Source organism: Myotis yumanensis, unplaced genomic scaffold (assembly GCF_028538775.1).
Source record: "Myotis yumanensis isolate MYYU_CA2020_CCGP unplaced genomic scaffold, mMyoYum1.0.hap1 SCAF_11, whole genome shotgun sequence".
In the NCBI taxonomy this organism is placed as follows: Eukaryota; Metazoa; Chordata; class Mammalia; order Chiroptera; family Vespertilionidae; genus Myotis; species Myotis yumanensis.
In genome coordinates, this window is record NW_027223762.1 from 10,579,054 (window position 1) to 10,601,804 (window position 22,751).

The 22,751-nt window shown below is 42.7% G+C and overlaps 1 protein-coding gene across 16 annotated transcripts in view; it reads right to left on the minus strand.

The window, feature by feature from the left end:
* The window catches only part of DTNB (dystrobrevin beta), a 157,042-nt gene that overhangs the window by 35,263 nt on the left and 99,028 nt on the right, over positions 1-22,751 (minus strand). For 12 of the 16 annotated variants that reach the window (XM_070428832.1, XM_070428830.1, XM_070428827.1 and 9 more), the window contains 4 exons: positions 14,892-14,981; positions 9,700-9,787; positions 1,635-1,720; positions 503-616 (listed from right to left, as the gene is read on the minus strand). In XM_070428832.1, coding sequence (XP_070284933.1) covers positions 503-616; positions 1,635-1,720; positions 9,700-9,787; positions 14,892-14,981 — 378 coding nt within the window. The remainder of the gene's footprint in view (positions 1-502; positions 617-1,634; positions 1,721-9,699; positions 9,788-14,891; positions 14,982-22,751) is intronic. The other 4 variants (XM_070428829.1, XM_070428826.1, XM_070428828.1 and 1 more) reach the window with 1 other exon arrangement.

A 22,751-nucleotide genomic window follows, 5' to 3' on the forward strand; every position in this document is an offset into this window, starting at 1 on the left:
AATATTTCATTACTATTTTTTCAGTGTCGATTAAATGTGGAAATGATAATATTTTGGCTATATCAGGTCAAGTAAAAGACAGTATTAAAATGAATGACATCTACTTCCTTTTAGTTTTTCACTGTGGCTGTTAGAAAAGTTTTAATTACATGTGTGTGTCACTGTAGTTTATGGAGAGCACAGCCCCAGACCCCACCTTCAATCCTATTGCTAGCACCCCACCTCCTATTCCCTCTTAGGTCTGGACCTCCAGGTGGTTTACTTGTCCCTAAACAGATCCCATACATTTAGGACTCACAGCTATCCCACCCCTTTCCAAATGCTGTTCACTCCTTCATGTCCAAGCATCGGAAGCAGCCACAGAAAGAGTGGACTGCGCGGTGCCTGCTCTTACATGACTAACTATTCTGATAAATGGACTCTATCATCTCACTAATGTGGTGCCCTGGGACATAAACTCCCACCCATGCAGATTATCACCTGACGCGGCATCCCCACTTACCGCAGCAGCCGCAGCTCTGCCAGCAGCGTGGGGTTCTGCTGGGCCTTCTCCGGGGTGGGCTGGGAGGCCTGCTCGTGCTCCAGGCGGAGACGCTGAATCTCCTGCAGGATCTCTCTAGAGGGGGTGCAGGAAAGGGAGATGCCACCCAGGCCTTCACAGCCCCCTCTCCTGCGGAAAGGCTTCACTCCAGTAGTGCAGCCTCCACCAGTCTTACTCTGATCGCTTCCCAATGACCAGGATGTGAAATGGACACCCTCCTAATTCCGTGGCACTTGACACTTACTGAAGGAAACAATCCTTCGTGGTAGAAAAAGCCATAAAAATACTCAAGAGCTTGAAGAAATCTCCACAGAAGGAAAATGACAACCACAATATTCTGCCCCTCTCTAGGGCCGTGGTCGGCAAACTGCGGCTCTCGAGCCACATGCGGCTTTTTGGCCCCTTGAGTGTGGCTTTTCCACAAAATACCACGTGCGGGCGCACGTACAGTGCGATTGAAACTTCGTGGCCCATGCGCAGAAGTCGGTTTTCGGCCTGGGCGAGTCTATTTGGAAGAAGTACTGTTGATATTTGGCTCTGTTGACTAATGAGTTTGCTGACCACTGCTCTAGGGAAAGGACAAACGGACTGAGCTAACTCCCCCAAGTCCTCCTCTGACCCCCAAGAGATGGACAGCTGCTTCTACCAATGCCTGTTATGTTACGTCCAATCTCTTGGGCCTGGTTTCTACCTTTCAGTGCATAATGGTGTGTGGTCCAGTCTCCAAGCCTTTAAAAGACCAGACGGTCACATGCAGCCTAATCAGCCAAAACAAGATGACTGGATCGAGCACAAGGCTGCTGGGAGTGAAGAAAGAAACCGTGAGCCCCCGGGGACTCAGCTATGAATGGGAGAAGGCGCTGGGAAGAATCTCCAAGGGCAGGCGAGCAGGCTTTTGGACCAGCACAAGGGACACCATGCAGATACGCAAGGTAGTGTCCAGGGAATTTACTGGACGTGGGCTGGCCTATAGTCCCTGAGGTGGGGACTTCCTTTGTGGTCCAAAGCCTTCTACTCTGCAAGGAAAACGAGAATCAGACACTCCCGTGACCATCTTGGACTTCAGCAACGGGCTCAGCCCCTGCTTTCTTACCTGTTCTTGTTTTCCAGTTCTGCAATAAGCTGTCTTTGTTGCTTGTTGGCATCGAAGTTAAAGCTCAAGTCGGTGGGAGGACGGGTCTACAGTGAGGAGAAAGAAAGGTTTGTTGGTGTGTGCGTTTTTTTCTGATTCAAATATATCCAGAGACCTAGACAGACTGTTGATTTTTTTAAAAACAGGTTTTTGAGTTAAAAATTACCTACCATAGAATCCACCCACTTAAAGTGTACAATGAATTCAATGAGTCTTAGTAAACTTAAATAGTTGTGGAACCAATCGCCGTAGTCCAGTTTTGGAACATTTTCCATCACCACAAAAAAAATTTCCTTGTTTGTGGTCAACTGCCATTCACTCCCATCCCCACTGCAGGCAACCATCGGTCTGCAGTCTAGCTTTGCTTTTCCTAGAACCTTCATACACATGGAATCATAGACCATGTCGTCGTCGGCTTCTAGCTTCCACTTAGCATGAATTTTCTGAGTTCCATTCACGTTGTTCCATGAATTAGGAGTTCCCTAACCTTTTTATTGCCGAGTAGTATTTCATTGATTCAGCTTTGGGCTATTAGATGAAGTGGCTTTGTGTTGATGTATGTTTTCATTTCTCTTGGGCTAGCACCTAAAAGTGGAACTCCTGAGTTACATGGTTTAACTCTATATTTAACATTTGGAGGAACTGTCAAATTGTTTTCCCAAGTGGCTGCACCATTTTACAAGCCCACCAACAATGAATCAGGGTTCGATTCTCAACATCTTGTCAACACCTGTCATTGTCTTTTTGGTCTTAATCATCCTGGCGGGTGTGAAGTATCTAACTGTGGGTTTGAAAAAATTGATATATAATTTACATGCCATAAAATCTACCCTTTGAAAGTGTGCAATTCAGTGGTTTCAAGTATATGTATGAGATTATTAAACCATCATCACTAATTCCAGAATATTTCCATCGCCCCACAAGGAAACCCCATACTCATTAGCAGCCACTCCCCCTCGTCCCCTCCCCCACCCTGACAACTACTAATCTAGCTTCTGTCTCTGTAGACTAGCCTATTCTGAATATTTCATACAAATGGAATTATATAACATGTGGTCTTTTCTGTCTGGCTTCTTTCACTTAGCAAAATATTTTCAAGGTTCATCCACGTTGTAGCATGTATCGGTATTTCATTCTTGTTTTTACAGCCGAATAATATTCCATTACGTGGATATAACACATCTCGTTTACTCCACAGTTGATGGATATTTGGGCTGCTCCCATTTTTTTGGCTAATTTGAATAATGCTGCTATGAACATTTGTGGACAAGTTTTTGTGTAGAGATATATTTTCATTTCTCTTGGGTATATTTCTAGGAATGGAATTGCTGGGTCATACAGTAACTGCCATTTGAAGAATTGCCAAACTGGTTTCCTAAGTGGCTGTACTATTTTACATTCCCACTATCAGCATAACAGGATTCCATTTTTTCTCATGTCCTTGTCAACACTTGTTATTGCCTTTTTAAAAAAAATATTTTTATTGATTTCAGAGAGAAAGGGAGGGAGAGACAGAAACATCAATGATGAGAGAGCATCATGGATCAGCTGCCTCCTGCATGCCCCCTCCTGGGGATCGAGCCCGTAACCTGGGCATGTGCCCTCGGCTGGAATCGAACCTGGGACCCTTCAGTCCGCAGGCCGACGCCCTACCCACTGAGCCAAACCAGCAGGGGCCTGCCCTTCTCTTTGATCATAGTCATCCCAGTGGGTATGAAATGCTCTCTCATTGTGGATTCAATTTACACCTTCCTAATGACTAATATGTTGAGCGTTCTTTTACGTTTTATTGGCCACTTACATATAATCTCTCGAGAAATCATTATGGTTTTGATTTGCCAAATCCACCGATGTTCCTAGCCCTGTGACCCCCCTTTAAGAATATGGAAGTGAATCAACACAAACTAGGAAAATGGATGAACAGGCGATGCTTCCCTTTTATTGATTAATCAGAAGAAAAGCTTTCATGAAGGCACCGACGGCTACGCTTCACTCTGCACATTCTTAAGTTCTGTCCAAAACATGACCTACGATGAAGCAGAAACCTGGTTTCCTCTCTAAAGCTTGAAGATACAGTGAGTACAATAAGTAAATCTTTTCATGTGGTACTTCCTAAATAAACAGGGCAAAGCAGCATAGCAAACCTGGGTGGGAGACTTTTTAACGAAACTACCAAATATTTTTCTTCTTAGAGAAAAACAAGGTGATTTTTCTTCCTCCAGAGAAGAGTGAACCAGCAGCCAATTCAGCAAATTTTCTATGTTTTATGAAGAGTCTTGTGAGAGCCTGAGTTGAACCTGGGAAAAAGGGCTTGCTTGAGACCGAACCTGCTATGAATAACAGGTTTACAATTTCTGAAAACTGGAGTTACAGCTAATGGCTCCTTATTAGAGTGGGGCCAGGGAGAATGATGGATGAGGAATGATCTCTGAAAGGAATTTGCTTCATCTGGTGGGAAAAAAAAATACAAAAACCCCATAGTATTTCACTGGAAACTTCTGAAGGATCTTTTCAGTTTTGAGTGTCTGAAGAGGTTAATACAGAAATCAAGCGTTACCATCAATAGTGACTCCTAACAGGCAGGAATCTTTGGCACCAAGTGTTACTCAAATACAAAGACACAGGGGGCTGGGGGGGGGGGGGGGGGCTGGAGGAAGATTCAAATCCCGAGGCAGCGGTCCCACCTGGGGCGACGTGCATGGAGACACAACAGGGAGAGCCCTGGTGGTGAGTGTCCACTGCTGGCTTATTTTACCCGGTCAGATTTTATACACAGTCAAGTGCATTAAATAACAGATAAACTTAGAATTTTATTTATTTACTATCTTAAACACCATGCTGCTCCTTTAAAAAATAAAAGGGGAGGGGAAATGGGAGATATCTGTAATACTATCAACAATAAAAACATTTTTAAAAATAAAATAAAAAATTTTAAAAAGCCAGGTTATCCTTTCTCCTAAAATGCCTCCAGGACAGTGACAAGAAAAAGCCAGAAAGGGAATTATTAGATCATAAAGACACAGACTACTTCGGCAAGAAGAGATCTAAAGATGATTTCCTTCAAATATTAAATACTTCATTCTTCTATTCAACAAATATATCCTGAGCATTCACTATGCGCTAGATACTGTTCTAGAAACCAGGGGTGCATTAGGGGATAAAAAAAGAAACAAACCCAATATGTGTGACCCGTTGTGGTAAATGCGATGAAGAAATACAGGGTAACGAAACAGTGAGCTGACACAGACTCTTTGTAAATGAGGTGGTTGTGAAACTGCTCTCAGACTCAATGAGATGGGGAATCGAACCAGGGGAAGGTCAGGGGGACCAGGGGAAGGTCAGGGGGACCAGGGGAAGGTCAGGGGGTCCAGGGGAAGGTCAGGGGGACCAGGGGAAGGTCAGAGAGACCAGGGGAAGGTCAGAGAGACCAGGGGGAGATCAGGGGGATGAGCCAGCTGGGCAGAAAGAAGGGCAAAGGCGGAGGCTTGCTGCTGCTCCCGCATGGTTTTCTGAATCCACCATAGGATTCTGAACAGAAAAATATATCAATTCCAAATAATGCATGAACATACTCTACGCTCAAGGAGGTGAGCCTAACGCCTGTGTGGCCTATCCATAGTGACTTCCTTTCAGAGAGGACAGGTGGAAAGGGGGGAAAGAGAAACTTTATATTGGAAAACGCTGACGAACACTTCCTCAGCCAGGTGAGCAAGGTCAACAGCGACAGTGATAAATAATTTTAATGCTACAAACCCTTGATCTGATGTTAGAAAAGGGCACTTACCTTCTTCCTCAAAACCTACAGCCCCAGTCTAATCAGGAGACAGACTTCAGACTAATCCCAACGAAGGGACCTTCTACAACTTGACTAGAACTCCTCAAAACCGTCAAGGTCATCAGAACACAAGGGCAGCCAGAGAAACTGTCGCAGCCCAGAGGAACCAAGGAGGCATGACAAATAAACACAAAGTGGTGTCCTGGATGAGATCCCGGAACAGAAAAAGGCATTAGGTAAAAAACTAACAGGACCTAAATAAAGTATGGCCTTTAGTTAATAATAATGTATCGCTACTGGCTCAGTAATTACACCCAACATTCCATACTAATGGAAGACGTTACTAATGGGGGAAACTGAGTATAGGCGATATGGAAATCCTCAGTCCCAGCTTCACAATTTTCCTGTAAATTTAAAACTGTTCTATCATAAAAGTTTGTTACAAACAACACTGCTCTGGCTACCAAGTGGAGAACTGACTGAAGTGGGTAAGAATGGAAGTAGGCACACTAGTTGGGAATCCTAGGTTACTTGCCATGCTAACCTCGATTTATTTTGTTTCACTATACCTTTATTTTCCTGCCTGTAAAGTGGGAATATTTACAAAAAGACAGCGAAGAGGATCGCTTCCTCTGTTACGTTAGCATTCTCTTGGGTTTAGGTCATCTCACAGAGCTCCATCATCTTTAATGAGATGGAGATACCTCTGGAAGATACAGGATAAGAAACAAGACCCCTGCAGTAAAACTGGACAAAAGTTACACAACCAAGGAGAGCCGACAGCCAGCAAACTGCAATCTGGTAACATGCATGTCTGCAGCTCCTAAAAATAGACTGGCCAGGGTGAGTTCCAAAGAGATGTGCCTGAGATTAACTGGACTTCCTTATATCCCAGGGGAAATCCCGCCATCGTCCCCACCCCACTTAGACTAACCGCAGGGATGTGGATTATTAATCTCTCTCTTGTCTCTCAAAAACCCAATAATGCTTTTTAGGGTAGTGGTTACAAAGCTAGCTGTGAATAAGAAGATGGGAAAATTTTTCTTTTTTAACATAAAAATAAAAATCAAGAGATCCCCAAAACCCAGAGATTCTGATTCAGTAGGTCTGTGGCAAAGTCAAGGATCTATATATTTTTTAAATGCTTCACACGATGATATGTAGCCAGGTTTGACAATTATTATTTTATGGGGCATTTTGAGTCATTAAATGTGTGCTGGACACCACCTGGACACCATGGATCTTTAACTCCAAGAAGCCACCGGGAGACCTCCGGCATGGCGCATGCTGACACACGAGGAGGCAGCGAGGGCCAGGATGGGGCTCCTGAGAAAAAGCTTCTCAAAACGGTGCCCAAGTTCGGTGGAATGAAACTACACGATTTCCCCTTCCTTTTACCTTTCTCCTAACTTTTCCTTTATGAGTTTTTACTTTTTTCATAAAGAAAAACGACTTTAAAAGCAAACCCAAAGCATCTCATTATATCTAATGCTGGTGACATCTGTGATAAAACTTTTAAGAATTTGCAGTTATTATTATGATTTACCACACACTATAGTTTTGTTTTTTAAAGGCATTTAGGCACTTCAAAAAAACAAATCAGTTCTCCTGGCTTGTCTGAGGGAGCTAGAATTTCTTTATTCCAGGGCGAGTGTGAAGAGGTGTCAGTGGCCAGGTGTGCCACCTGGGGAGACATGAGGGCTCGATGCTGAGGCACTCCCCAGGGTGTACTGCCGACTGCTAACATGATTTAATGGTCTTTTTTTGTGGAAGAAGGTTTTTTTTGGGGAAAAAAAGTCAATACAAAGCCTATCTGGCAGGCTATAAATAAATTCTTCTGAGCGCTACACCCACTTTATGCAAAGCACCTGTATCAGGGAGAGATTAGCAGATTAGAAGTCTGTTTAACAGAAGTCTAGTCAAGAAGAATCCTTGCTGAGAGTCCAATATTTATAAGACAGCTACACTTTGAAAAATAAACTGAAGATGAAAGGGACCATATCGGTATTTAGTCTCAAGCCCATTCTAACAATTCTCATTTTCACACGAATAAGAATTGGTATCAGAAACTATCAGGTGTAAACAGACTTATCTTGTTTGCCGTGCAGGAGAACTGCAATCTCCTTTTGAGGGTCAAATGGTTTCGGAGCTTTAATTTACAGCATTAAAAAAAAATACTATTGTAAAGCCAACAAGACTATATAACGGCATTAAGTATACTTAATTTTAAAAATTCAATCACAGCACTGTCCCTCTCAACAAATTCAATTTATTTTACATATAAATTTTAATTGCTAAAATAGCTTGAACAGTTGTGACTGATTGAGGGTATACGTGAGGTTTAACTGATGAAATGGAACTATGCTTTTTCCCCAGATGTTTTTTCCCTATTCCGTTCTATTTCACTAACCTTTAGAGCTGTAATGTTACAGTCTGAGGCATGACCTAATATCAGATTTTCAAAGAAAAGATTTTGAATTCTAAACAAACCCAAAGGAATAAGTTACTTTTTGAGAGGGAGAAACAAAGCAAGACTCTCTCCTGGCAGCTTTCATAACTCTACCTTCCTATGAAATGTAAATATAAATTGGTACACATTTCTGTAATTAATATACTGTGTTTGCAAAATACGGTCCTGAGAGATCTGGCCTGCCTGCCCAGCCTAATGTCACTCCAGTATTGTTCTCTGTGAAGTCTCCAACCTCAGGGCCTTTCCGCATGTTGAAACACCCAGTGGGCACACATTACATTTCCTTTACGTGGACAACGCTTACACAGCCTGTCATTTTGGCTTCAGATCATCCCTCCTTTCATCTCACTCCCTGCTTGTATTTGATGTTTTTTAATGTTATAGTAAATGATATTTTTCCTAAATCTAATTGTCTAAATGTTCACTGCAGGTAGATAGAAATAATCAAAATTTTTATATTGACTTTGTATATCTTGCAACATTGCTATGAAGTCACAAATTTGTTCTAGTAGTGTTTTTATAGATTCCTTAGAACTTTCTATATAGTCATGTCATCTGCAAATAATAACAGTTTTACTTCTTCCTTTCCAGTATTTCTGCCCCTTTCTTCTTGTGATGTTGCACTGGCTAGGACCTCTGGTACAACTCTGAATAGGGGTGGTGAAAGGGGACATCTTTGTCTTGTTTTGAATATTAGGTAGGGGAAGTATTCCAAAATTTAATCTTTAAGTATATTATTAGTTATATGTTTTTTGTAGGTATTCTTTATCAGATTGAGAAAGTTTCTTCTACTCCTTGTGTATTGAGAAGTTTTACTATCATAAATGGGTATTATATTTTGTCACATGCTTTTTCTGCATCTATTGAAATGATCTTATAATTTTCTTCTTTAAACTGCTAATATGGTTGATTTTGTGTATTACTATATTTGTATTCCTAAAACAAATCTCACTTGATCATGGAGTATTATCGTGTTTGCATATTGCTGGATTCAATTTGCTAATATTTTGTTAAGGTTTTTTTTCATCCATGTTCGTAAGGGAATTTGTGATCAATTTTCTTTGCATTTGATTGCCTCGTATTCTTGTGGCATCAGTTTATAGGGGCCTGATGAAATGACTTGGGAAGTGTTTCTTCTTCCTCTATTTTCTATTAGAAAATAGGGTTCTTGTGTAGTATGCCAGCTTTATGTGAGATTGCTAGACTTTCTTCTTTAAGAATATGATCATATTTAACAGTTAAGCCATCAGAGCTTGAAGTTTTCCTTGTGTGAAGTCAGTTATCAATACAATTTCTTTAACAGGTTTAAGACTATTTAGATTTTCTATTTATTTTTATGTCAGTTTTGTTGGTTTATCTTTCAAGGATTTTGTCTATTTCACCTAGGCTAACAAATTCATTGGCAAAATATTGCTCAGAATATTCCTTTAGCATCCTTATAATGGCTGTAGGATCTGTAGTGATGATGTCTCTTTTACATTTGTGATATTGGTAATTTGTGTTTTCTTTCTTTTTTTCTTGATCAGGATTTCTAGGGATTTATTAAATTTATTGATCTTTTTAAGAACCAAATTGACACTTTTTCTGTTCTCAATTCATTTTTTAAAGAAATGGAATATTATAGATAAAATTAAAGCCACTGTAATCCCCTCTCTAAACCCATTCCTCTCCTGTCCCTGAGGTTCTTGCTCTCCTGAGTTTCATGTGTACTGTTCCCCCACCACTTGTACATTAAAGTCATGCTAACTTTTGCTATCTATGGGGATCCTCTGATGACTCACCATGTTCCCTGCCTCTGCAGCCAGCCGGGCAGCATAGCGAGCTATAAGCCGGTGCTCCTCATCCAGTCGGCTGGGACTGTCCAGGACGCTGCCAAGGAGATAAACATTCAACAAGTGTTTAGTAAACATCCCCTACTCTTGCTCCTCTTCAAAAGACAGATGGGAAATAAGCTTGTAAAAAAAAAAAAAAAAAAAAAAGAATGGTAACAAAAGAAACAGAGGCCTGGGTTATAGGTACCATTGGTCTTCTGACACAAAGGGGAGTTAGAGAAATGAGGCCACGTGTGTCATTTCTCTTCAGCAGCACATCCCAACCCTCTTACACCACCAGAAGGGCATTTCTTCTTTTATACAAGGACTGAGAAAAGACAGGGCATTTCCAAAGTCTGAGAGAGGGATTTCTAATCAAATGTTTTTAAAAACTCATGACTTTTGGACATAGGTCTTGAATTCAAAAAGACTAAGCATCATGAAAAACAGGGCTGAGGAAAATTAATATTGGCTGAGGCATCTAGGCTTGGGCAGGCCCAGTTTACAGTAAATTTGGGGATCACATGGTATCAAACATTTTCTTTCAATGCCTCTTTTTCTTCTTTTTACCATGCTTGTTCTACAAATGTAGCCCCATCTTAGAGTGAAGTAATTTAGTTCCATTACCCTTTAACAAGAGTTCCAGCACTCTAAAAATTTAAAGACCCACGTAGGTGGGATATCAGGTAATGCCACACCTGGATGAAAAAAGGGTTCTTGTGTAGTATGCCAGCTCTATGTGATGCAATGAACTTTACATGAAATAATTGCCTCCATTACTCAGTATGTTACATCAACTGTCCTTTGTTCATATCAGGGCACTCCTAGATTAATAAGGACTGTGGCCATAGAATTCTCTTTAAGTCTGGCAGAACCTTTAAGATAACAGAGATGATGATGACTGACCAGGAATGGCTGTTGGGGCTTGCTTTTACTTTGGTCCTAGGTTCTTGGAGTTCTGAAAGCCCTTGATTGGAATTAAGCAATATGACAAGTAATATGAAAAAATTTAAAGACATGAGTTTAATACTCATCAAATCTTGTTATAGTTACTGAGGGGAATCTGGGAAGGGTGAAATTAAATTAACAAGGATCCATCTGGCCTTTTCACATGCACAACCAGCTGTATTTTTCCTGGATTTTTTTCCACCTTTCTATATTTCTACCTCTGTGGCTAATTCTTTAAGTTTAGTCTTTCCTCTACAGTGGTCGGCAAACTGTGGCTCACGAGCCACATGCGGCTCTTTGGCCCCTTGAGTGTGGCTCTTCCACAAAATACTGACTTCTGCGCATGGGCCATGAAGTTTCAATCGCACTGTATGTGTCCGCCCACATGTGGCATTTTGTGGAAGAGCCACACTCAAGGGGCCAAAGAGCCGCATGTGGCTCACGAGCCGCAGTTTGCCAACCACTGCTCTAGGATGAATGTTTTAAAAATGTGCTTTAAGTCTTCTGCCTATGACACTTCTGAACACTTTATAATTTTAGGTGTGCAAATGTCAGTTTCCAGCACATGTAATCATCCTCTCAAAAGATGATCTTATAATAAGAGCATGCTACCACCAGTTAACTTTAATAGGTCACAGTCAAGGCTGCAAGGTCTGGGCTGAAATATATTTGTGCCTTAAAGGTGTTTGTCTGAAAAAAAGAGAACTATCTTTATCTTTTTAAAAAAACAATAGAAATGAACATTTAACAACAAAGCAGATAATATTATGGAGGGACTGGCAGCCTAAGAAGTCTGGCAGAGGACACAATAGGTTCCTCTGTGCAAAAGAGCTCCTTCTCCATTCCAGTCCATCTCCCAGGGAAGGCTAATCCGCTTAGTCATTTATCCCCAAGTGCAGACAACATGGTTGCTTTCATTGGCTTTGTTTTCTAACCAGAAACTAGAACGTTGTGTTGATGAGAAGCTTTAAGGTCAAGAAAAATTAGAAAGATTCCCTATTCTCCTGCTTGAACTGACTTTCATTTCCAGAATTAGCCAGGAAATTTCTTATTTCTTTTTGGAAGTAGGAAGCTCAGTTCCTCAGACTATGAATCAAGACGAGATGTAATACTCACCCAATCTTCATGTTCTCCCAGAGTTCCCGCCACCAATTCTTGAGCAGGGAGCCTTATCGCTAAGCCAAAGACTTGAGGACTTTGACTAAACCTACCATAAAACTTCTTGGGCTGAAATATCAGGGGGCAGTTGCTGTCCAAGATGCTGTTGCTACTTTCACCACGGAAACTTTTAATCACCCGGACAACTGTCCTGACTGGCTTTCAGTGAGCTCTCCTGCCACGGGTGAGACAACTCCATTCCTACAGACCCCGGGGCTGGGCAGAGTGCACAGGAGTCATCTGCTGGATGAGCGGACTGTGATACAATGCTCAAAGGTCAGGCCTTCCTTCTCTCCCCTAGGATAAGCCTATCACACATACGTGGGAAGCAGGGGAACCCTACAGTCTCTTTAAGGCTTTAGAGACAGGTAAATGCCTAAAAACAGCAATGCCATTTAGTCATACGGGGAAAACTATGGGGAATGGTATAAAGTATAACGGTATAAAGCATAATAATATAATATTAAAAAGAGTCCTTTTAAATTATTTTTCTCATTATTAATTTGTTTGTTATCATGGAAATAAAAATGACCTGCCCCTGGAACCATGGCATGCTACAGGCAAAGCTAAGATCAAAAGGTAAGGTCCAGCCTCTCTTATGTGTTTAGCTTATAGATTATGGGTTTCATTTTCTCTCAGAATAAGCATCTCGAGTTGTCTGGCACAGCGACTCTTCTTTGCTGCATGTAGAGTGGCTGGAATGGCTTTAGATTATTTAAACCTTTCCTGCATTCTCCTTGCAGAGTGGTGGTGGGTGTGGGCATGGATTGGGCAGGTAGCTCTGGGTCTGCCTGAATGTAATGGCACCTGGTTTGGTGTTAATTCTTTCAAAATGTGAACTCTGCTGTAGTTAGTGGCTATCAAACATTTTTCCATCCTAACCCACGGAGGGATCAGTCCCATTTCCATATTAACAAGGGGTCACTACCAGAGTAGTTTTCAGGGAAAGGGGTAGGTGGGGCTACTACAGTATAAATAATTATTATAATACTAGAGGCCCGGTGCACAAAAATTTGTGCACTCGGGGGGGAAGGGGGGGTCCCTCAGCCCGGCCTGTGCCCTCTCGCAGTCTGGGACCCCTCGGGAGATAACGACCTGCTGGCTTAGGCCTGCTCCTGGTGGCAGAGGGCAGGCCCAATCCCTAAGTGCAGCCCCTGGTCGGGCTCAGAGCAGGGCTGATTGGGGAGTTGGGGCGCCGCCCCGTCATGCACAGAGCAGGGCGGATTGGGAGGTTGTGATGCCACCCTCAGTCACGCTCAGGGTAGGGCTGATTGGGGGGTTGGGGCACCGCCCCCTGTCACACTCAAGGCAGGGTCGATGGGGAGGTTGTGGTGCCACCCCCTATCACGCACAGAGCAGGGCCAATCAGGAGGTTGGGGCGCTGCCCCCTGTCACTCACAGAGCAGGGCCAATCAGGGGGTTGGGACACTGCCCCCCCCTCGCCCCCCCCATCACGCACAGAGCAGGGCCCATCAGGGGGTTGGGGAACTCCCCCCTGTCACGCACAGAGGAGGGCCCATCAGGGGGTTGGGGAGCTCCTCCCTGTCACGCACAGAGTAGGGCCAATAGGGGAGTTGGGGCACCGCCCCCTGTCACACACAGAGCAGGGTGGATCAGGGGGTTGGGGCACCGCCCCCTGTCACACACAGAGCAGGGCGGATCAGGGGGTTTGGGCGCCACCACTGTCACACTCGGGGCAGGGCCGATGGGGAGGTTATGGCTCTACCCTGTCACACACAGAGCAGGGCCCGTGGAGGGGGGGGAGGGGGTTTGGGCGCCGCACCCTGTCACACACAGAGCAGGGCCAATCAGGAGGTTGGGGCTCCACCCCCTGTCACACACAGAGCCGCAGGGCGATCAGGGGGTTTGGGCACTGCCCCCTGTCACGCTGATCTGGTGCCAGGAGGCCTCACTGCTCCGCTGATCCCGGTGCTGGGAGGCATATTACCCTTTTACTATATAGGATAGAGGCCTGGGGGCCGGCTGGTTTGCCCTGAAGGGTGTCCTGGATCAGGGTGGGGGTCCCCACTGGGGTGCCTGGCCAGTCTGGGTGAGGGGCTGAGGGCTGCTTTCAGGCTGGCGGGAAGCTCCCAACCGCTCCTTTTTTTCTTTTTTTTTTTTCTTCTGGGCCAGCTTTAGCTCTGGCTCTAGCTCTGAGGCTTCCACTGCTGGTTTGTTTGCCGTTCTATAATCGAAACAATGTATAACTTCAGCTCTGAGATCCCAGCCGGCTATATTTGTTAGAATGTTTCAAACTGCCAACTCAGAGGCCTGCAAGTCAGGCGGGGAACGTTGCAGTCTGCAGTCACTGGAGCAAGGAAGCCTCCCTGCTCGCTTCAGTGCATGGCTGCCGGCCGCCATCTTGGCTGACAGTTAATTTGCATAAGGATACGCTGATTAGCCAATCAGAAGGGTAGCGGTCGTACGCCAATTACCATGTTTCTCTTTTATTAGTGTAGATGAGGTGTATTATCATTTGGAAAAAGTCCCTTAGGTGTCAATGATCTAATACCACTGTTGAAAACCCCTGGTTTAAATAATCAACAATGATAGATCTTGGGGAAGAGATGAAGATGTAACATGTAAAGTTGTAACAGGGTGATGGTATGAAAGATTAGACAAAGTGAGATATCTGTGGACTGATCAACCCTAAGCTTTGAATATCAACAGAAAGATTCCATTGTTTAGGCAAGAATGAACAGTAAGAGGTTGCATCAAATACCTCTGTGAGTGTACATCTTTGGGACTGCATATCTCTGAGTATACACTCTTTAAGAATAATATAATCTGAAGGAAGTGAATTTCACTTTCAAGGAGAATTTCTGACTCTGTGGTTAGGTAGGTACCTAGGTGTGGCAAGGCTCCTTCTTTCCAAGAATGCTTCTTTCCAAGAATGCTTTGGAAATTACCTAAACTCTGCCCAACATAGCTGGTAGCTCCTCAAGAAAACCCCCACATGCAGAGCTTTTTCTAGCTGACAACCCCAGGTCCCATAGCTCTCCCTCCCTTTGCTCAGCCCTTGGATACCCGCCTGCTGCTGCCGCCCTCCCACTGACCGTGCACAGTGCTGAAGACGGGCCACATAGGAGGCTATCAGCGCATGCTCATCGGCCAAGTGACTGGGTATGTCCTGGCTATACTGTAACCTAGGAACAACGGAGGCAAAGACAGCAAGCGTGACACAAACACAGAGCGAGAAATGAACATGAATTAAAATGGGCAAATTTCAAAGAAATATAGAAAAATAATAAATCACGATAAGGAAAATAAAAAAGTTGCAATGCATAGTGGAATATGGTGTTAGAACTTGGGACTATCTCTCACGGATCCTTGAACAAAAGCAGTCCCCCAGGAGACAGCTTTGGCCAATGGACACTACAGCCCTTGAGAAAAGAAACCAAGGAGGGTCTCCAAGGCGCCTTGGGCCCTGTCTTGTCCAGGTGCGGGGCACGGATGGGTACACCTTGAGGGGAATGCCTGCTGGCAGGAAAACAGGTGGAGGGGTCTACTTACCATCACTAAGTGGCCCCCTAATGCCTTTATAGCTTTTGTCTACATGTAAGAGTTTTCAATGTTATCTAATGATACCAGTTAAACCTTTTTATTTCTATAAGGATACTGTCTTCAGCATCATTCTGTTTTCTCCCATACAACTGGTACTTCAGCCAACTTGTTAGAATTGTATCTCATTGTAAAACAACACTATACATACTAAGTGAGGCCCTATCTTATAGATACATGCAAGGTCTTTGAGCATACTATCTTTTTTTTAAAAAAAAAACCCCACACACACCACACTTTTATTATGGAAATGTTAAAATATGTGTAAAACAGAGAGAGTAGTCTAATGACTACACTTCATGTACCCATCACCAAACCTCAATAAAAATCAAAACTTTCCTACTTATTTTATCTATTTTTTCTTCCCATATTTTTTTGCAGGAAGAAATGGTTATAGCAAATCCCAGACAATTTATTATTTCGCTTGGAAGTAATTTATATAACCTCAATGCCATTATCACACCAGAAAAATTAACAAAAAATGTTGTAATAACTCAGTCCATCTGAAAACTTCCTCAGTCTTTTTTAATATTTTATTTTTTACAGAGAGGAAGGGAGAGGGACAGAGAGTTAGAAACATCAATGAGAGAGAAACATTGATCAGCTGCCTCCTGCACACCCCCTACTGGGGATGTGCCCACAACCAAGGTACATGCCTTTGTCCGGAATCGAACCCGGGACCCTTCAGTCCACAGGCTGATGCTCTATCCACTGAGCCAAACTGGTCAGGGCAACTTCCTCAGTCTTAAAAAAAAATCCTTTTACAGTTAAAATCAATATCCAAACAAGGTCCACAAATCTTGCATTTGGTTGGTTTCTGTTTTAAGCATTTTTCTTTCTGTCATGTCATTTATTTGTGAGAAAAACAGGTTATCTTATAACATACCCTCTATTCTGGATTTAATTGTTTCTTGTGGTGTCATTTAATTTGTTTCTTTATACCCATTGATTAGATCTAAATGCTTGATTAAAGTTTTTGCTTTTGTATTGTTCTTTGAAAAGGGGCTAGAATCCATCATAGGTAATACAGTGTACCTATAAATCAAATAGGAGGCACATAATGGATTATAAATACTGATCAGTGGATTCAGATGTTATTGGTTGTATCTTTCCATTATAAAGTCCCCCGTCTACTTTTCACCTAATGGTTTTAGCATTTACTGATGTTCTTGACTAGATTCATTATTTTTTAAAAAAAACTAAATCTTTATTGTTCGGGTTATTACAGTTGTTCCTCTTTTCCCCCCCATAGCTCCCCTCCACCCGGTTCTCACCCCACCCCCTGCCCTTACCACCACCCCCCCCACTGTCCTCATCCATAGGTGTAAGATTTTTGTCCAGTCTCTTCACGCACCCCCCACACCCCCTTTCCCCCAAGAATTGTCAGTCCACTCCCTTTCCATGCCCCTGATTTTATTACATTCACCAGTTTATTCTGTTCATCAGATTTTTTATTCATTTGATTTTTAGATTCACTTGTTGATAGATATGTATTTGTTGTCACTTTGTTGTTCATAATTTTCATCTTTACTTTTTTCTTCTTCTTCCTTTTCTTAAAGAATACCCTTCAGCATTTCATATAATACTGGTTTGTCGGTGATGAACTCCCTTAGGTTTTTCTTATCTGTGAAGCTCTTTATCTGACCTTCAATTCTAAATGATAGCTTTGCTGGGTAGAGTAATCTTGGTTGTAGGTTCTTGCTATTCATCACTTTGAATATTTCTTGCCACTCCCTTCTGGCCTGCATAGTTTCTGATGAGAAATCAGCTGACATTCGTATGGGTATTCCCTTGCAGGTAACTGACTTTCTTTCTCTTGCTGCTTTTAAGATTCTCTCTTTGTCTTTTGCCCTTGGTATTTTAATTATGATGTGTCTTGGTGTGGTCCTCTTTGGATTCCTTTTGTTTGGGGTTCTCTGCGCTTCCTGGACTTGTAAGTCTATTTCTTTCCCCAGGTAGGGGAAGTTTTCTGTCATTATTTCTTCAAATAGGTTTTCAATATCTTGCTCTCTCTCTTCTTCTGGCACCCCCATAATTCGGATGTTGGTATCCTTGAAGTTGTCCCAGAGGCTCCTTGCACTATCTTCATATTTTTGGATTCTTTTTTTTCATTTTGCTTTTCCAGTTGGGTGTTTTTTGCTTCTTCGTATTTCAAATCTTTGACTTGACTCTTGGGAACCTCTAGTTTGCTGTTGGATCTCTGTATATTATTCTTTATTTCAGTCAGTGTATGCTTTATTTCTGATTGGTCCTTTTTCATATCCTTGAGGGTCTCACTAAATTTCTCAGAGGTTTCTAGAAGATTCTTGAGTAACCTTATAACCGTGGTTTTGAATTCTATATCCAGTAGTTTGCTTTCCTCCATTTCTTTCATTTGTGACCTGTTTCTTTGTCTCCACATTTTGGCTGCTTCCTGTGTTGATAGAGTGGCCTTGTGTGCTAGGTGTCCTATAGGGCCCAGTAGCTCGGCCTCCCCAGTTACCTGAGGTGGACACTCTTGGTGCACCCCTTTGTGGGCTGTGTGCACAGTCTTGTTGTGGATAAGTCTTGATTGCTGTTGGTATCACTGGGAGGAATTGACCTCCAGGCCAATTGGCTGTGAGGACAAGCTGTGTCTACAATTGTAGAAGTTCTGTGCTGGAGACACCCTTATGGGGCAGGACTTGCTTCAGTGGGGCTTTGGCGCTCACTGAGTCTGCCCTCTGAGTGTGCCTCTTATGGATGTGAAGAGTTGTAATCTGGATGGTCCCACTCTGATCACCGGGTAGACTGGCTCTTGGATCTCCAAGGAGGTGCAAAGTCAGCCACTGCCTGAGGCCACCAAGCAGGAGCTACAGAGAGATCTGCAGATTCCTCCTCTTTGTTTGGGGTTTGGAGATCCCCATATGAGGCGCAGCTGTGAAGTAATGCAGGCTGCTGACAAGCCTTAAGCCTTCTTTTGGAAGCTGTGGGGTTCTCTGACCCAGCTATAGTTTGACAGGTTTTTAGGCGGAGGAAGGCCAAGCCATTCGTGTGCAAAAGCCTCTGCATACAGCTTGGGTGGGGTTGTAAATTGGGTTAGGCGGGGTCTCAGGGAATCATCAGGGCAGAGCAAACCTCAATGGCTGCCAGTCTGCTCTGCCTTGGAGAGGTCCCGGGTCTCTGTGTCCCTCGGTCCTGTGCAGGAACAGTGACTGCTGCAAGCACCTCTGCGAGAAAGCCACCCTCACGTTCTGGCCCGATGACAGACAGTCCAGTTTCTCTCCATTATAGTCTGGGTCCCCAGATTCTCGCTTGGAACTGGAATTCAGAGCAGTCGGGAGCTTGTTTCTCCCTCCCAATTGAAAAAGACACCAGCGCACCCAGCTGCCAGCCCGTTACGTGTGCCTCCATACCTCCACACTTCCACACCTCTGCACCTCCTACCGGACTCAATGCGCTTTTCTCTTTCCTTCTAGTTGTAGAATTTCAACTCAGCCAGCCTTCCCGTGGTTCTGGATGATATTCGTTTTGTCTTTTAGTTGTAGTTTTAATGTGATTGTGCGTGGCAGCAAGTTCAGGTGTTTACCTATGCTGCCATTTTACTTCCTCTTAGATTCATTATTTTATTAGGGGGTTGTGAAATATTGATTTTTCTGCATTTACGGAACAACTTTCCTCTATTTGTTTATCTTGAAATACTGTTCATTCAGGAAAGGTAAAACAAATGGTTGATATTTATTACTTAACACAATTCAGAACAATGAGCTAGTCAGTACCTTAGCAAACTCCAATTGTTACCAAGGACTTTTGTTTTTTAATATCATATGAATGCATGGATTTGCATGTATCAGATGTGCTTCAATCCACTGCAATAATCTTTTTCTTGATAAAATTATCCTATCTTTGCCCAGTGGGAGCCTGTGAAGAGGCCCCTGTGCTCTTCTGTCATATCCATTAGACCTTATTGGTTTCCTTGCCTGGTCTCATCTTGAATAGATCCTGCCCCCCACTTGAACTCCACTGCTCTTCCCAGGACTCCAGGTGCCCTTTCCTGGGAAGAGGGCTTAGAGACCACAATCAGGGCTCCAGGGCACTCACTGTCCCTTGCTTGTCACTGCCTCTAGACCTTGTCAGTGATAAAGCTAGTAAACCTACAAGGAACAAAATAAATGTTCTCAGTGCTTTCAGACGCCATTCCATTTTCTTCCAGCTTACATTGTTTTCAATGAGCAGTCACTGAAAAATCTCACCTTTGTTTCCCCTTTTCCGGTTTTTTTTTTTTTTTTAATGTTTTTATTTATTTCAGAGAGAGGAAGGGAAAAGGAGAGAGGGAGAGAAACATCGATGGGAGAGAATCATTGATTGGCTGACTCTTGCACATCCACAAACAGGGCATGGGCCCCGACCGGGAATTGAACCGGGACCTTCTGGTTCATAGGTTGATGCTCAACCACTGAGACACACTGGCCAGGCTCTATAGCTGCTTCTAATATTTTCTCTTTATCACTGGTTTTTAGCAACTTGATTGTGATGTGACTTGGTATGGTTTTCTGTTTATCCTGTTTATTGTTAGCTTCTTATACATGTAGGTTTATAATTTTCATATTTCTAAAATTTTATTTGAAAAATTGGAAAAATAATTATTTCCTAAAATAATTTTTTTCTCCCCTCTCTGTTAGACTGCTTGACATTGTTCCACAAGTCACTGACATCCTGTTTGTTTTTCAACTTTGTTCCTCTCTGTACTTCATTTTGGATAGTTTGTCTTTAAGTTCAGTGGACTTTTCTTCTGCATTCTGGTCTGTTAAGTCCACCCATTGAATTTTTCATATAAGGTATTACTCCTTTTAACTCTAGAAGTTGTTTTTTAATTTAAAAATTTTAAATTAAAGTAGAAAGTTATCATTACATCTACACTTGGTTCTTTTTTATGTCTTCCACTTTTCTCTTGTATATGTTCCTATTTTCCTTAACATGTTTTGGTATTTATTGTGGATGTTTTAAAGTCCATATCTGCTAATTGCATAATTTCTGTTGTTTCTGGCTTTTTATACTAACTTTCTCCTGATTACAGGCCACACTTTCCTGCTCCTTCCTATGTCATCTTTTTAAAAAATATATATTTTATTGATTTTTTACAGAGAGGAAGGGAGAGGGATAGAGAGTTAGAAACATCGATAAGAGAGAAGCATCAATCAGCTGCCTCCTGCACACCCTCTACTGGGGATGTGCTTGAAACCAAGGTACATGCCCTTGACCGGAATCGAACCTGGGACCCTTCAGTCCCCAGACCGACGCTCTATCCAGTGAGCCAAACCAACTAGTGCCCTATGTCATCTTTTACTGGATGATGGACACGGTGAACATTTTGTTGTTGAATGTCTGGATTTTGGTGTCTTCCTTTAAGGAATCTGGTTATCAGTCAATTTACTTGTGGACAGATGGATCCTTTCTGAGGCTTGGATTGAAGTTTTGTTAGTGCAGATCCAGAGTAACCGTTATCTAGGGCTATTGTTGCCCTCATCCTAAGGCGTGGCCTTCCTGGGGTCTTTACTGAATGCCCCAGGCATCCAACGATGTCTCTCTACTCTGGCTGGTTGAACCTTAACTGTACAAGCTCAGGTAGCTGTTCCACTTTCAAATTAACCCAGGGGCTGTTCTTTCCCAGGTAGTGTTCTTTGCTGGGCTAGTGAAATCTCATGCTCTGCAAATACAACTTAGTTTTCAGCCAAAGACTCAAGGGTCCTCTATGCAGATCTATGGAGCTGGTTCTCAGCACACTTTCTCCTCACTGGCAATCTGCTCCGTGAGCCCCTGCCTCCCCTAACTCCAACCTTGGTCCCCTTATTCTCAGCAAGATTGCCTTGTACCCTGCACTGGAGCTGGGCAAACGCCTCTCAGCTGGAGGCTGGGACAATCATAGCGACCTCATTTGCTTCTCATCCCTCAGAGGTCAGCCCTTCCTTACTTACTGTCTAATTTCTGAAAAGAGTTGTTATGTTCAGACCTGTTTTCAGTGGAAGTATACAGTGGAAGATTCAAACTGATAATATCTTGCCTTTTCTTAAGATTCATAGCAATTGGTAACTATTCAGAGTTAGTGACTCTAATATTTACCTGTTCCCACCCAAAGATGGTATCATGTCCCAACACAATACATCTAGCTTCTGGCTCCACCATGACCAGAGTGGAAGTTCTCTTTGTAATAACTCATTTGTAATTGGTCTACTTCAAACGATTTGAATTCAAACTCTTTTCTTTTTTGATAAAATATTAATATATATATATATATATATATATGCATGCTGTATGTATAATATGTATGTGTATATGTACAACGTTTTTGTTTGTACTAACCTGAGTTAGAATTGCTGAAGGGTTTACCTTAAATGCTTGAATGGAAATGGAATTTAATCTCAACCCCGAGCAGTTAAAAATTGGAGGTCTGCCCAGGCTATCAGAGGGGCTTTGGAAATCTGCCAGCACGGAGGACCCTGCAGGTCCATAAGATTATGTGTTAATTTTCACTTACTCTGCTTTTCTGTCTTTCAAAAAAAGATTGAAAAAAATAATTCCTGTGTTGCCTTGGAGAGAATTTCACGAATTCGCACAAGCTAGCTGTTTCATGACCAGGCGGAGCCCTCACGACTGTGCTTTTCAACCAAACCCCGTTTCCTTCTTTCACAGGAAGGAAGAGAGTCGGTGGCGCGACTCCACAAATGGCTAGCTGCTGGCGCAACCGATTTTATTTTGCCTCCTTTCTCAGTGTCCCCAGCACCTCTTTTGTTCTCAGCCTAAAAATACAGCAGATTGTGGCTTTTGTCACATTACAATATTCATAGATAACAAGATGAACTCTTTATCTGGCGCCTGGTCAGAAAGCCATTTTAATACTATTATAGAGCAACTCATCTCTCTCTTTTTTAAAAAAAATATATTTTATTGATTTTTACAGAGAGGAAGGGAGAGGGATAGAGAGTTAGAAACATCGATGAGAGAGAAACATCCATCAGCTGCCTCCTGCACACCCCCTACTGGGGATGTGCCCACAACCAAGGTACATGCCCTTGACCAGAATCGAACCTGGGACCCTTCAGTCCCCAGGCCAACGCTCTATCCACTGAGCCAAACTGGTTAGGGCTCATCTCTTAATTTGGTCATGTTTTTCCTCAGCTTAGATGTAATATTTTTACTGTGAGATCTTCTGGCCTTTAAAAACTGCTTTTCCTTCTTGTAAAGTATATAAGTCAAAAAAGTTCTAACGGATAATATCTTGCCTTTTCTTAAGATTCATAGCAATCGGTAACTATTTAGAGTTAGTGACTCTAATATTTACCTGTTCCCACCCAAAGATGGTATCATGTCCCAACACAATACATCTTCATAAACCGAAC